Source organism: Aegilops tauschii, chromosome 2 (genome assembly GCF_002575655.3).
Source record: "Aegilops tauschii subsp. strangulata cultivar AL8/78 chromosome 2, Aet v6.0, whole genome shotgun sequence".
In the NCBI taxonomy this organism is placed as follows: domain Eukaryota; kingdom Viridiplantae; phylum Streptophyta; class Magnoliopsida; order Poales; family Poaceae; genus Aegilops; species Aegilops tauschii.
The window spans coordinates 638,087,843-638,103,697 of NC_053036.3; the positions used below are offsets into that span (position 1 = coordinate 638,087,843).

General features: G+C 45.2%; 2 protein-coding genes across 5 annotated transcripts; both read left to right on the forward strand.

Moving 5' to 3' along the window:
* The first annotated feature begins 354 nt into the window (after positions 1–354).
* LOC109764453 (elicitor-responsive protein 3) lies at positions 355–1,985 on the forward strand. The gene is made up of 5 exons (XM_040400179.3): positions 355–660; positions 1,085–1,150; positions 1,246–1,372; positions 1,506–1,623; positions 1,709–1,985. Exons 1-5 carry the CDS (start codon positions 594–596, stop codon positions 1,754–1,756), a joined length of 426 nt encoding a protein of 141 aa, XP_040256113.1. The 5' UTR covers positions 355–593; the 3' UTR covers positions 1,757–1,985.
* An 896-nt stretch (positions 1,986–2,881) lies between these two features.
* On the forward strand, positions 2,882–8,814 carry LOC109764458 (WAT1-related protein At5g64700). 4 transcript variants are annotated; one of them, XR_006670848.2, is made up of 9 exons: positions 2,882–4,247; positions 4,325–4,387; positions 5,024–5,140; positions 6,046–6,286; positions 6,390–6,548; positions 6,660–6,808; positions 6,892–7,096; positions 7,506–8,532; positions 8,660–8,809. XR_006670848.2 is itself a non-coding variant. In XM_020323271.3 (8 exons), the coding sequence occupies exons 1-8, from the start codon at positions 4,075–4,077 to the stop codon at positions 7,611–7,613; spliced, it is 1,215 nt and encodes a 404-aa protein (XP_020178860.2). In that variant the 5' UTR covers positions 2,882–4,074; the 3' UTR covers positions 7,614–8,621. The 4 variants fall into 4 exon arrangements, 1 of the variants encoding a protein (XP_020178860.2); XR_006670850.2 differs by lacking the exon at positions 4,325–4,387 and having other exon boundaries at positions 2,882–4,165; positions 5,024–5,090; positions 8,660–8,814; XM_020323271.3 differs by lacking the exon at positions 8,660–8,809 and having other exon boundaries at positions 7,506–8,621.
* The last annotated feature ends 7,041 nt before the right edge of the window (positions 8,815–15,855 follow it).

Sequence of the window (15,855 nt, forward strand, 5' to 3'; positions counted from 1 at the left end):
ATTGATGAATTGTTGATTTTCTTGGTCGTACCTGTAACCAATCAAGCCAATGATCCCACATAGTAGCCCGCACATTTCGCGGCCGCATCAGACTGTCACAGAGAGTAAACACCTATTTTTAAGCCATTGCCGAAGACGGTTCAATGAGTTTGTGCAGGTGCAAAGATGACAAGAAAATCTTAGTCTTATGACTATACATGAGGATGAATACGTTATTAATCGAGAAATAACTAGTATACTTAAGTCGACCGAGTCATAGTCAGTCTGGTATATTCAAATGCAAAAGCTGGTGAACCATTATTTGGGTGCGTGCATGTTCCTGGCCAGGCTAGGCCATTGGTCAGACGCGCGGGCGCAACAAACCTTTCCATTTCTCTTTCAATAATAACCGGAAGACTGGCCAGAGAATATGCAGTCTGGCACCAAGCTGGCGAAAATTAATAGATTCCGTGGAAGGCTTCCTTGACTTCACATACACTCCTCTATATACGGTGGTGCCGTGGTGGGTTGGTGAAGGCGACATTCACCCAGACCAAGAGAGAGATCCAAGACTTGGCCGGCCGGCCGGAGGAGATCGAGAAGGAGGAGGAGACATGGTGCGCGGGAAGCTGGAGGTGCTGCTCGTCTCCGCCAAGGGCCTCGACGACTCCGATTTCTTCAGTAAGTAACCATCGAACCTATCCGCCGGCGTCGGCGCGTTGCTCTCATGTAGATCATCATCAGACCTTCGTCCCTTTCTTGGTTGCATGTATGATGATCTCTGCTGCTCCTGTTAATTAGTACTCCCTCCGTTCCAAAATAGATGACCCAACCATCTATTTTGGAACGGAGGGAGTAGATAGCATACCTATGTAGCTGACCGCGGTGAATTCAGTCACTACTGAATCTGTCTCTGCCTGCGTGTTCTTTTGTTCGTCCCGGCAGAGGATTGAATATCTATGGGAGAAGGATCTGCACCGATCGTCAAAATTAAGCACCTGATTATCATGTTGTCCTATTCAGGAATTAATTTTTAGTTCGTCAGCGTCTGCTTGATCTTCATGACTAGATCTCCGATCTGATTGCTTAACTGCTGATGGATCAGATAGCATGGACCCGTACGTGATCCTCACCTGCCGCAGCCACGAGCAGAAGAGCACCGTCGCATCAGGTATACATATGCACCTATGCATAGATCGTCCATGAGAAATCACTGTCATCTCCTCTCGTCAGAAATTCATTCGTCGTGGAACTTACTTATTACAGGAGCAGGGAGCGAGCCTGAGTGGAACGAGACCTTCTTCTTCGCCGTCTCCGGCGACGCTCCGGAGCTCAGGGTCAAGATCATGGACAGCGACGCCCTCTCGGCCGACGACCTCGTCGGAGAAGCATGGCAAGTACTACCATACAAACACACCTCCTGTACTCTCGGATCCAACCTGGCACATTATTATTCCTGCAGAAATTCAGAACACCCGTTTCAGCTGCTGCCTGCTGGTTCTGAACTTTAACTGAATTTTCTTCAGCATCCCGCTGGAGGCGGTGCTTCAGGAAGGCAGCCTGCCGCCGGCCGTGCACCGGGTCGTCAAGGACGAGGAGTACCGCGGAGAGATCAAGATCGCGCTCACCTTCACCCCGGCAGAGGTAACCGAACATACTCCTACATGTTTGCCCTTGGCGCATCGTCGTCGTGGCCGCCATGATCTGACTGCAATTCTGTCGTCTGCAGGAAAACGAGGAGGAGGAGAGCTACGGCGGCTGGAATCAGTCCACCTGAGAAAGGCTAGCGAGCCAGCAAGATGGTGCTGTATGTCTGTCATAATGGATAGAAAGGCTTTCGATCTCCTTGATGTGTATGACAGACAGGGCATTCAGAAAAAACGAGTAAAAATAGGGGAAATATGTATCGATGCATGAAGTACTAATCAAGCAATTCACCGCATCATTTTGTAATGCATATCAACAATACTTACGCAATTCATAATGGATAGAAAGGCTTTCGATCTCCTTGATGTGTACTACATTCAGAAAAATGCGTCAAAAATGGGGGAATTATGTATCGATACTAATTAAGCAATTCAGCGCATCATTTTGCAATGCATATCAATACTGCTTAAGGAATTCATTGTACCATTTTGTTCACGTCAAGGCTAGATTATTTGGACCGCAAAAAAAGTCCACACCCAGAAAGTAATAAGGAAAAGGGGGAATTTAATGGAAATGGGTTCGGCGCATTAGGAGGAAACCCACTGTCGAACTCCGCACTCGGAGTCTCGGGCGCATTGGGAGCATCCTAGTCCCCGCCACCGTAATCCCTGGCTGCTCCTCGGGCTTGCCCGATGCCGTCCTCATGTAGCAGCGAGTATGGATGGAGTAGATCGGGGTCCTGGCGGTAGGAGGGGTCGACCCCGAGTAGTGCACGGCTTCGAGGGAGGGGCCGGGGCAGGACGATCAGAGAGGTGGCCTGCGGGAGAAGGAGGGGGCGGGCCGGAGGCGCTGCAGGAAGAAATGCTCCATTTGAGCAGCATAACTTCTAAAAGGCTAAATATACGGACACTGTTACTCTAAACCAATTTTTCTAGAAGCATGGCAGTTTATTCTTTAAACATAATGAAAGCGTTGTTCTAGATTTAGTGCCGTTTACATGGCAATCTATATCTAATAATAAAGTCATTAGTGCATCTTCACACCAAAGTTGCAAATATTACCATCGATGCCACCTATAAATGACAAAAAATGTTTCACACATAGGAATTCCCAACCGGCCCACGGAATAGGTCCTCCTATGCTGCACTCTCTGTACTTGGAGAAGACGCAGCGCGCCCGTTTAGGCCGGCCCATGTGCGGGCAGCCTGTTTTTTATTTTTTTTCTTACTTTTTAAAATTTTCCGCTTTCGTTTTTTCATTCTTTAAATAATTTGGTACATCAAAAGAGTTTCAAATATTTAAAAACGATTTTTTATATAAAATGTTTGATAAGTCATAATTTTTTTGTGGATTTAAAAAATGTTTGCAATTTTGGAAACAAATGTTTGGAAATGCAAAAATGTTCATGTTTTTTTAAAGTTCGTGCATTAAACAATGGTGATGAAATTGAACAAAATGTTCGCCGAAATTTTATCTGTGACGCAACAAAATGTTGTCAAGGCCTTTGGAGATTATGATTTTTTTCCCCCGTTGCAATGCACGAGCCCTTTTGCTGGTAGACACTAATGCAACTTCTCCTATGACCATTTTACTGGTCCTTAGCTGCTGCCCTTTTCCTTTTCAACATCATGTGCCACTTATGCCACTAATCACTCCACACTTCATAAAGATGCATGTATTTACTATACTGTCCTCTTCCTTTTCCACATCGTATCACTTTTGCCACTGATCCCTCCAAAGATGCATTGTATAATGTGTCTACTAAAAGATCTCTTTCAAATATAATAATGTCTATAGAAATATACAATGCGAAATGACTCACTGAGCATTAGTCACCGAGTATAATTTTTGCAGGGAATGTCCAAAAAGCATCCGAGTCACCTTGAGATTGAAAGTTGGAACTGTTGAATCCTTTCTCCTTTACAAATATGAATATGCTTTAGTTTTTAACTGCAACTGAAGTACTTTGAAGTTCCTACTTCCTTTTCTCTAGAGAGATGAACAACCTGAGATGAATAATACTACCAGTATACATGACTTTCCATTCGTGCCATAATAATGTTCAAGTGCTGGATTATTCAAATAAATGCCAATATATGCTTTGAGTGGATGCATCATGCATTCTAATAAGTACACAAGCACCTTGTGACTGATATACCTAATTTGTTGAAATATATGCTCTGCTGGTATGATGTAACCAACTTGTTAGACCTAAAAAGAGTTTGATGCCATTTTTTAACCTTGATTAAAGTGAGTGACTTGTGTGGTATGTACATAGTAAAGCATACATAAAATATATTTTGCTTAAGTGGATTATGGGTCCTATCTGAACTAACTTATGACAGTGAGGGTTTGATTAATTATCCTGATGCTGAATGTTTGACGTGTCTTGATGGGCAAGTAGTGGTATATAAGCAATCATCTTTGAAGTTCTAACAAACGATAGTAATGGGCAACACAGCACCTTATGCTGTTTCATTTCTCTTAAGGTTTATCTATGGAGTTATGCATATACTTACCAAAGCTGCTTTTAACCAAGGTACAAGTACATACGTTCTTAATTTCTACAGGCATGCAATAGCCACAATGTTCTTACTGCCCATTGCTTTTGCGATTGAAAGGTATGCAGAGTTTTGGTTTCTTAGTTACCTAGATCTGGATGTCATCTAGGAAGCATGCACTGAGATTTATTTTGTAGGAAAACTGCCCCACAAATGTCATACAAAGTCTGTCTGAAGCTATTTGTGCATGCATTATATGGGTAGGTCAAAGTACGAGCCAGAAATGTTTTTATACATTTGTTATTCTTGTTTATCAAATGGCACTGTTAGATTAAAATATTATTTGCAACAGTGCATTATTTTCTCATATTTTTTCTGTTTTATTGGGATGAGAGTATTAGTGTGAGAATGGTGACATGAAGTTGTTACATATCTATCCAATACCATAACTGTATCATTATGTTTGTTCTTATCCAAACTTTATATGCTTGAAACTCTTTTGTGTGCCTTTGCAATATACAAACTTCCTTTATTTCATTAATTCCTTGCTCGGTCATTTTGGTTTTAGTGTAGTATACTCATCACCTTCATCAATGGCAATCTGTCCTTTCCGGCAGAGAATTTCAGTTTTACCAGATTTAATATATACTTCCAATTGTTACACTAATTGCAAAAATTGTTGTTCATTTTTGTGGGGAAAGTAGGTATTTTGTTAGGTTAACTGATCAACTTTCTACGGAAGTGTTGTGCAAAGCTCAGAATTATGGAAATAGTTATTGTATTAACCATACCATCTTTTTTCCATCGTACAATAGACCCTTTGGTATTTCTTAGTTAAACTGTTTCATTTCTTTTATTAATGTTATACATCTTATACTCTTGTTTCATTTCCCCAGGATGTCTGCTCCTTTTAACATATCATGTGTTGGCCTCAAATATGCTTCAGCAGCTTCTGCTTCTGCAGTAATAAATCTCCTGCCAGTTTTAACTTTTATTTTGGCTCTTCTGTTGGGGTATGTGTTATTAATGATAACTGAATTACTTCCTAAGGCTAGTTTTTTCTTTGCCTTTTGGTAAATACTCCTTCCGTCCCACAATATAAGATGTTTTTGCAAGATATGTTAGCTTGCAAAAATGTCTTATATTGTGAGACGGAGGGAGTACAATTTAAATATGTCATCAAACTAAGTGCGAGTGGGAGCAGATGATATCACTAACTGAGTTATGTGTGTGGAACGATTGGAAGTATCACCTATAAGTGTTGTAAAGGGTGGAGATAACACCTTTGAGTGGTAACTTTCTCTCTCATTAATTTTGCTGCCATAAAATAGTACAGTGATTTATATTTAATTATATATAGTAGGAGTGCTAATCAGTTCCTATTGGTTATGTTCATCTGACATTTGACCAACATCCCTAACTTATTAGGGTGTACCAATTTTTTTATCCACACTAATTTAGTACCATTGTGAAATTTGTTTATTGCGCTTCTTTGAATTTAGTAAAAACTATTAGCTAAATGCTTGTGCTGCTACGGAAGTTATTTTCTGTTATATATTACAGTTGTTAAATGCTTCTGCAAGATAGTCCATGAGTTCGTACAAACTTTAGAAACATCATCTAAAAAATATGCATCAGTCAAATCAACCGTATGTACATCCTCTGAAAAATGGATGACAGCTGTGGTAATTACTAATAACTTAAGAAGTGAATGCACGGCCACCAACTCTGATCATTACCATTAGTATTTAGTAGTCTAAACATATATACTTTAGTGTAGATGTGAGTGCATTGATGAACATGGTGTAGTAAAGATAGTGGGACTGAAAATTAGTTTGACTTGCTTTATATACAATGTGAACTTTTATGATAAAAATTCCGTGTAATAGGGAGTGATTTGTTCTTCTCCTTATGGTAGAATGGAGTCTTTGCAATTAAAGCGCTTCCATGGGATTATGAAAGTTTCTGGTATAGTGCTTTGTGCGGCTGGTGTTACTGTACTAACGCTATACCAAGGACCGGAGCTCAAATCTGTTGTCCATTACCCTCTTTTTCACCACGCGAGTCAAGTTGATACTCATCCCTCAAGGAGCTGGATATTGGGAATTCTCCTGCAGTCTCTTGCGACTGTATTGTTTGCTCTTTGGACAGTGGTTCAGGTATGCATCTCGCTGTGTGCACAGGTTACAGATTCAAGTGTGTGCGGGCATGTTGCGATGCTAATTTATTCATCCTAAATTTAGCCTGCATGTTGCTTTCTAGGGCCCATTGCTGGAGGAGTATCCATCCATACTGCTTAACACTAGCCTTCAGATTGTCTTTGCGACTGTTCAATCTTTTTTTATGGCTCTAGTGATGGAGGGAGACTTTTCAAGATGGAAGCTGAGCTTGGATGTAGGTCTTGTCGCTATCGTCTATTGTGTAAGTACAAGAATCCCCTCAGGAGCAGCAAATCATTGATTCATTAGAAGACTGTTACCGTGGAAGTAGAAAACAAAAATCCTAATCTCTGTGAAATTACTTCACTTGTAGGGCGTATTTGTTTCCGCATTGGTAAATTACCTGCAAATCTGGGTAATCGGCCGGTGCGGCCCAGTATTCCTGTCCATGACAGTACCCCTAACTTTGGTTATCACGATCATTCTGTCGCTACTCATAGGAGAACCGGTCAGCCTTGGAAGGTTCATTTCTTAATGTTTTCTTGTTAGACAGAAAAACTACACCAAAAATGAAATTCTCTTGAAATTTTTCCTCTGATAAACAGTGTAATTAGTGGAGCGCTGATGGTTGGTGGTCTGTACAATGTTCTCTGGGGGAAGAGAATAGAGCAAGTAGCTCTCTGCAAGCAAGGAGGTAGCAGAGAACATGCAGCATGCTTTGATTTGGAGGAACAAGAAAGCGGCGCACCAGTTCCATCAACGCAGGATTCAATCAAGCCAGTGCCTGATTCGAACGACCCAAATGAAACGGTGAGCAGCAAACGTTGTTAGGTGTAGAAGAGCTTTTGCCTTGGGTCTGCCCACCAGAAACTGTTCACATATCTGTAATACTCCGTCCATTTTTATTTACTCCGCACATTAGCTTTGACCAAAGTCAAACTTTATAAGGTCTGATCAAGTTTATAGAAAATAGTATAAACTTTCATAATAATAAATATATGTTCAATGTTAATTCTAATGGTACTGGTTTGGTATTTGGATTAATAATTGTTTGTATAAATTTGATCGAAGTTCACAAAGTTTGAGTTGAGACAAAGCTAATATGTAGAGTAAATGAAAACGGAGGGACTACTGTTTACTGCCGGTCAGCTATATATAGCAGCTTTAATTGCTTGTTCACGGCTTCAAGAAAGTTTTTGCTTTTGAGCTCCTGTTGTAGAGGAAAGGAGATTCTGACCGTTGCAAACGCGTGCTCTCGCGACTCCGTGGTGACGCGACTGGTGACCCCGAGAAAGGTGCTCCCTGGGGCGGTGTCCCCATGTGGTGATGGTGGGGAGGGTCTGCCGGAGCTGGGATGGCCACCGGCGGGGAGACATGTGGGACGGAGCCACGAGTTAGCCGTTTTTGGGCGCTGGCTAGTGTCTTGGACGGAGGAAGATTTGCCGCCGGATGTTGACCTGAGCCTGGCCGCCACAGGAGGGAGGCAGACGCCGCCTTGTCGTGCTGGTGTTGTGGCAGATGCAACAACTAGGTGGTATTTAGCAGGGAGTGCTACTCATCAGATCTCGAAGTCGGACGGGGTGCTGGCCACGAACGTTGGCATGCTGTTGGCAGTGTCGGAAGAGTTGAGCCAAGGTGATATCTAGGGTATTCGATGGTGGCAGCTTTGGCTTCTGGTTGGTCTTACGGATGCGGATTCTTAGAACATCTGCACCGGGGCCGCGTTATCTCAGCGGTTGAATTGTTGTGCTGTACCTCGAGATGTTCGTCACAGAATCCAGTTTTACGTACTCCTATGAGGTAATAGCACCCCAGATACCCTAACTTGCACCCAACGTGATGATTTAGTACCAAAGTTGCAAAACTTGACCAAACCATACCTCAACTTGCAGCCAATGTGATGATTTAGTCCCAGGCCAATCCGAGCTCGCCAATTGGCTGCCAAGTGGCTGGACCGGTCAGCGCGCGCAGTTTTGCACAAAACCCCCTGCCGTTTCACTGAATCAACCCGCAGTATAGCACACCTGAATTAAATCTGTCGGAATCGAGTTCACGTCCGGCCAAGATCCAGCTCCACTCGTTCCCCATCTGCCCCCTTGCCCCCTCAGCTCCAGCATCAGCTTCTCCACGCCGCCAGCAAGCTCGCCGCCGCCGTCCAGCTCACCGCCGCCGTCCAGGTCGCCCCCATGGTATCTTGGAGTGAAGGATCGAGCTCGTCGTCCGACGGCTACTCTGTGACAAGTGAGGTTAGTTCTGTGGCAGTTAGGGATTGAGCAAAAATGGGGAAGGGTGTATGTTCTTGAGTAGCAAAATTTCAGCATAGATGATGCCTGCCTCCTTGCTGACTAGAATATGTTGTAAACAATGTTGTAGGCTCCTGCTCCTGCCACCGTTTTCTGCTCTGAGTGGACAGGCCTTGCTCCAGATCTTGCAGCTAGATGTGAACACCAGTGTGTGTGTGAGAAGTTTGTGTGCTTTGAATCAGTTGATAGTGGAAGGAGGTATCTTGCTTGTGCACAAAAGGTCAGTAGATGTACCAAAACTTGCAATGTGTCATCTTACTTTGATCTGTATAAGAGTGTGCCATGTAAATGTGGAGGAGCGCATTTTCAGTTAAGAGCATCTAGTTTGTGAACTTAATTGAATCTTTGAGTTAACAGCATCTTGTTAGTGAACTGAACTGAATTTAAATGAAATAACATAACTTAACTGAATTAGAATGAAATAGCTGAACTTATCTGAATTTAAATTCAGTTAACTGAACTTAACTAAATTCAAATGAACTAACTGAATTCTATTCTTATCTGTTAGGAAATACCTAAATGCAAGTTTGTGGAGTGGATTGACCCTGAATGGCCTGCCACTCTGAAGACACTACTAGAAAAAGGGCTATAGATGGGATTGACACTAATGGCGCACCAGACAAGCGGTGCGCGCCATTAGAGTTGAAACTACTAATGGCGCACCAGGCGCAGGGTGCGCCATTAGTATCAAATTTTTTTTTAACTAGTGCGCCTGTCCAAACATACTAATGGCGCATCCAGACACAGTGCGCCATTACTAGTTGTAACTAGTAATGGCGCACCTGGCCCAGGGTGCGCCATTAGTACCAATTTTTTTTTAACTAGTGCGCCTGTCCAAACATACTAATGGCGCATCCAGACGCAGTGCGCCACTAGTAATGGCGCACCTGTCCCAGGGTGCGCCATTAGTATCAACAAATTTTTTTTTAAACTAGTGCGCCTGTCCAAACATACTAATGGCGCATCCAGACACAGTGCGCCATTACTAGTTGTAACTAGTAATGGCGCACCTGGCCCAGGGTGCGCCATTAGTATAAAAAGTTTTTTTAACTAGTGCGCCTGTCCAAACATACTAATGGCGCACCGCCAGAAGGTGCGCCATTAGTAACCTGGATTACTAATGGCGCATCTAGAGTTGGTGCGCCATTAGTAAGTGGGCAGCAACAAGATATTTTGGACAACCTCTCCTACCCACACTCACTTTCTCCCCACTTCATTCTCTCCACCTCCTCCTTGTCTCGGGTGCCTCCTCTTTTTCACCTCATTTCCATCATAGATTCATTCAATTTAAGTGGTTAAATTACCTTGTTTTGATAGGTAAGTAAGGGGGGAAGCTATATTTATGTTGTTCTCCCTACAACAATGTGCACATGCACTTTTTATGGCCTAGCTAGATCTATGTATATTCGTGGTGTTGCATATGTTTGTGGTGTTGCATATGTGTTTGTGTTTGGAGGTGTACCGGTATTTGAAATGCGATAGTTGCCAATATTTTGCCGGAATGTTGATTCATTTCCGTTTCGGCGAGAATTTTGGCATTAAGCATTCTTTTTGGTCCTATTTTTAGGGAAAGTCATGCCAAATTTTTTCTTGGTTCTAAAATATCGTTTTGCTCTACCCCGCAGGCGACCATGGTCCGCATGATGACGGAAGGCATCGTGAATAGGTTTTTGAGGTCCGCGAAGGCCGAGATGCTTCAAAAGAACGAGACGGAGATAAGATGTCCGTGTCGAAGATGCAAGCTGAAGAGCCTTATTGCGGACCCGGAATCCTGGCAGGTGCGGGACCACCTGCTCTTGCGTGGTTTCATGGATGGCTATCGGTGGCAAGGTGATGAAGATGACTACGAAGTTGTCCATGGGGGCCGGGCAAGAAATGAGGAAGGGCAGCAAGACAACCACCGCGGCTCGGGCGGGCGAGAAGACGAAGAATCCCCAGGAGATGATCACGATGGTGATGTTGTACACAGTCATCATGTAGAAGATGCAGGACATGATGATGAGGAAGATGCCGGAGCAGACGACGGGCATGATCATGAAGATGATGATGCCGGCGGAGCAGACGACGCTGGACCATCGATGGGCTGGGTGCAGGACCCTCATATTCAAGAGCTGCTTCTCAAGCAGACGGATAACGCAAGAGCTGCCGCCCGAGAGAAAGCCAAGATGGATCAACTTGAGTTAGACGCGGTTACTCCATTGTATGAAGGATGCAGGCCCGAGGATACCCGCCTGAAAGTAACGCTCATGGCTCTGGAGATGAAGGTAAAACACAAAATGACCGACGCATGCTTCGACGAGAACATGTCATTCTGGCACGAACGTCTTCCCAAGGGGAACAAGTGCCCGACCAGTTTGGAGGAGGCGAAGAAAATCGTGTGTCCTCTGGATTTACCGCACGTGAAATACCATGTGTGCATGAACAATTGCATCATTTATCGGGACGAGCACGCGGAGTCTACCATATGTCCGGTGTGCGGCCTCACTCGATACAAGAAGAGGAAGAAAGCTCCTCGAAAAGTGGTGTGGTACTTTCCGATCACTCCTCGTCTGCAGCGGTATTTCGCGGACCCTAAGGTAGCAAAGCTCCTGCGTTGGCACGCGGATAGGGAGGAGAAGAAGCGAGAAGATGACGCAAATGATCCGGAGATAGATAAAAAAGACAAGATGCTGAGTCACCCTAAGGATGCGAGCCAGTGGCAAGCGTTGAACTTCGAAGACCTAGAATTTGGGAACGATCCAAGGAACATCGTGCTGGGTGCGAGCACCGATGGAGTCAATCCGTTTGGCAGCCAGAGAAGCACACATAGCACCTGGCCTGTGTTTGTGTGGATGTACAACCTTCCCCCCTGGTTGTGCATGAAGAGGAAGTACATTCACATGAGTATGCTAATTGAAGGACCGAAACAACCAGGGAACGACATCAATCTGTATCTGGGGCTGCTGAAAGAGGAGCTTGACACGCTGTGGAAAACGCCAGCCAATATGTGGGACGCCGCAGAGAAAGAATATTTCCCTATGAGAGCCGCGCTGCTCACGACGGTGCACGACTATCTCGGTTACGGATATCTCGCGGGGCAGGTGGTCCACGGATTTTCTAGATGCGTCAGGTGCATGGATGACACAACGTATCGCCAGCTAGATAGAGATCCCGGGTCTTCGAAAACCGTGTTCATGGGACATCGAAGGTGGCTTCGCGACGATGACCCGTGGAGAAAACGCAAGGATCTATTCGATGGTGAAACCGAACCCCAAGGACGCCCGTGTACGAGGAGCGGCGAGGAAATAGACGAGCTGTTGAAAAATTGGAAAGACTGCCCACTGCCGGGAAAGAAGCAAAAGGCGCCAGAGCCGGGAAAGAAGCGAAAGGCGCCAGAGCCGCTGCTGAAGGTATGGAAAACGAGGTCTGTTTTCTGGGACTTGCCGTACTGGAAGATCCACCGTGTGCCTCACAGCCTTGATGTCATGCATATCACGAAGAACGTGTGCGAGAGTCTGCTTGGTACCCTGCTCAACATGCCAGAGAGGACCAAAGATGGGCCGAAAGCAAGGGCAGACTTGAAATCAATGGGCATCAGGCAGGAGCTTCACGCTATATATGATGATGATGATGATGATGAGGCGAAGCAGGACACGGAAAGTCGTCGCAAAGGCAAAAAGGCCAAGAAGACCGGAAATGACTACCCTCCCGCGTGCTTCACTCTAAGTCAGGAGGAGATCGAGCAGTTTTTCACCTGCCTCGTAGGAGTAAAACTTCCTTACGGTTACGCGGGGAAGATAAGCAGATACCTAGACCTAGCGAAGCTGAAGTTCAGCGGGATGAAGTCTCACGACTGTCACGTGCTGATGACGCAGATACTTCCAGTTGCAATCCGTGGGATCATGGACGCGCACGTCCGTGAAACGCTATTTGGCCTATGCAACTTTTTCGACGTCATCTCTCGGAAGTCTGTTGGCGTGAGGCAACTCAGAAGGCTACAGGAAGAGATCGTGGTGATACTATGCGAGCTTGAGATGTACTTCCCGACCGCATTCTTCGACGTTATGGTGCATCTGCTGGTCCATATCGTGGACGATATCATCCAACTCGGGCCGACGTTCCTGCACAGCATGATGCCGTTCGAAAGGATGAATGGTGTCATCAAAGGATACGTTCGCAACATGTCACGTCCAGAGGGAAGCATAGCCAGGGGCTTTCTGACCGAAGAGTGCATCTCCTACTGCACGAATTATCTAGGCATCGAGAACCCCGTTGGTCTGCCCGTCAACAGGCACCTCGGCAGGCTCGCTGGATGGGGTCACCGTGAGGGTCGCCGCGAAATGCATGTCGACTTCGAGGGTCGACTCGCCGACTTTGAAAGAGCAAACCTAGTCGCGCTACAACACATAGACGTGGTCGATCCTTGGGTGGTACAGCACAAAACCTTTATTAAGAAGACGTACAATGACCGAGGCCAACAGAGGACGGACGGAGATATACTCAAAGAGCACAACTCATGTTTCACGCGTTGGTTCAAGCAGAAGCTTCTGTCGTACCCTTTACATGAGGATTCTTCCGCGGAAGAACAACTCATATTCGCCTTGTCACAGGGCGCCGAGCACAACCTGATGACCTATGAGGCGTACGATATCAACGGCTACACATTCTACACCGAGGCCAAGGACATGAAGAGCGATGGTTATCAGAACTCCGGGGTAACGATGGAATCCTACACCGGTAACGACAAGGACAGATACTACGGAAGGATCGAGGAGATCTGGGAGCTGAGCTACGCTGGAGAGAAGGTCCCGATGTTCCGTGTCAGATGGGCCAAGAGCGTCCTAAAAGAAGACCGGTATTTCACCACCATGGTTATACCCGAAGCCAAATCCAAGACCGCAGGCGCAAACGTCACCGCGAAAAATGAGCCATGGGTACTGGCTTCCCAAGTGGACCAATGCTTCTTCATTACCGACCCGTCAAAGCCCAGTCGTGTTGTCATGAGGAGAGGCAAAAGGAAGATCATCGGAATGGATGGAGTAGCCAATGAGCAAGACTTCGACAAGTACGGCGACCCGAGAATCGAACATGACGACGATGATGAAGTAGCAGCATACACCACAAGAAGAAGCAGGACCACCCTACCTAAAGGACGTCCGTTCCACAGAAGAACTCCATTTGCAAAAAAGAAGGGCAAGAAGATTGTGAACAGATAGCTAGCTAAGATCGATTGTATTTAAATCGTAGCCTTCATTTCTCGATTGTATTTCATGGGCACCTTTTGAACTATCATGAATATTTTTAAATTTCATGGACACTCGATCTCGATCCCCCTCCATCTCGATCGCTAGCTATCCCACCTCGCCAGATCCGGTCCTCCTCGCCGCCGAGCACCCCCCGGTCCACCGGCCCCCCGCACCCCGCGCACCCTCCCCCGCTCCACCGGCATTACTGTTTGATGATATTTTTAAAAAAATTATTACTGTCTTATAAAAAAATATTACTGTTATGATTTAAACAAGTTTGAACATATTTAAACACAAATAAATATCAAATAGCATTTTAAATGCATAAAAAAAATTGTGGAGCCTGGGAATCGAACCCAGGACCTCTTGGTGTGAGAACTGGCTGCTGACCAGTCGAGCTAGTAGAGGGAACTTGGTGTGGATCAGGTAAGGTGGAAGATAACCTGTTGGCTCGAGCAGAAATCAAAAAAAATACTAATGGCGCACCAGGGTGAGGTGCGCCATTAGTATGGATGTACTTATGGCGCACCAGGGTGAGGTGCGCCATTAGTATGGATGTACCTGTTGGATAACCTATCCCCTCTCTCCCTCGCCCTCGCCCTCGATCCCCTTCCCCTCTCCTCTCCCGACGCCGCTGCCTCGCCGCCTCGACGCCGCCCCGTCGTCCTCGTCTCCGCCGCGACGCCCCGACGCCGCGACGCCGCTGCCCCGCCGCCTCGACGCCGCCCCGTCGTCCTCGTCTCCGCCCCGACGCCCCGACGCCACGACGCCGCCCTCTCCTCTCCCGACGCCGCCGCCCCGCCGCCCCGTCGTCCTCGTCTCCTCCCGAACCTCGTCGCACCACCACCAACATCCACAGCGTCGACGTCTTCGTCCCCGACGACGCCCCCGTCTTCTACGCCCGCAGGTACCCCATCCAAATCACCCCCGCCTCCATTTCCCACCTCTCCCTCTCTGCTCCTAATACAACAATATTTCTACGCCCCCGTCTTCTACGCCCGCAGTTATTTGTTTCTCTATCTAGCACAAATTGTTTATCACCAGATAGTTTAGGCATTTCTATAGATTAATGAAAGAATGCAAAAGGATGAGACATATATAGGCTTCAGATATCTAATTCGTGACTCCTAGAAAAGTAGAGCAAAAATTTGGTGTGGCGAATGGTTAAATGCCTGTTAACCACCAAACTAAACTACTAGTGTGGCAACTAGAAATTAAGAGATGCAAAAAAATCGCTGGTGCACTTTGCCTGAATTTTGCCATGGCAACTACTACAGAATTTTGCCATGGCAATTACTCCAGAATTTGGCCATGTCAAAAACTCGTAGAGATTCTATCCATGGCAACTACTCATAGCAAAGTCTGCCATGGCAACTTTCATAAAAACATTCAGTTTGCCATGGTACTTGAAATAAGTTTGACATGTTGTGGAAATTTCAGACTTTGCCATGTTTTACATTTGCCGTGTTTTTAGCTAAGAGCAATCCTACATTTGCCATGTGACCATGGTCCCAAGATTTGCCATGGCAAAAGATTGTAGCTGTGTAAACAAAAAAAAGTGTGATAGCTCAAAAAATGAGATCTGAACCTACTACACAAAAATTCAGTTATGTATCAAGGTGGCAAAATGTTTGTTTGTTCTGTAAAATAGCATGGCAATTTTTTATCTAAGAGTTTGTTCTATTTGTATTTATCTAAAGATTAGCATGGCAATTTTCTACATGGCACAATCTTTTAGCATGGAAAAATATAGGATGATAGCATCCTAATTTTTTCATATGGCAAATATGAAGAAAAGCATCAACTTATACCTGAGGAAAAAATCTGAAGCTAGTGACCTGTGCAAAAAACAGAAAATTAAAAAATCAACGGCTAATATTAACTCAGTAGTGTCTTAAAATTTCTCAATTTTGTTTGCCAAAAAATAACCTCTGGGTGTAATGAGCAGATAATGAAGAACATATTTGTGTTTCCAAGTAAATACAGTACCTCCTGCTGTAACTGCTGAGTTCTGAGACAGCACTCTTTTCTTTTAATTTTC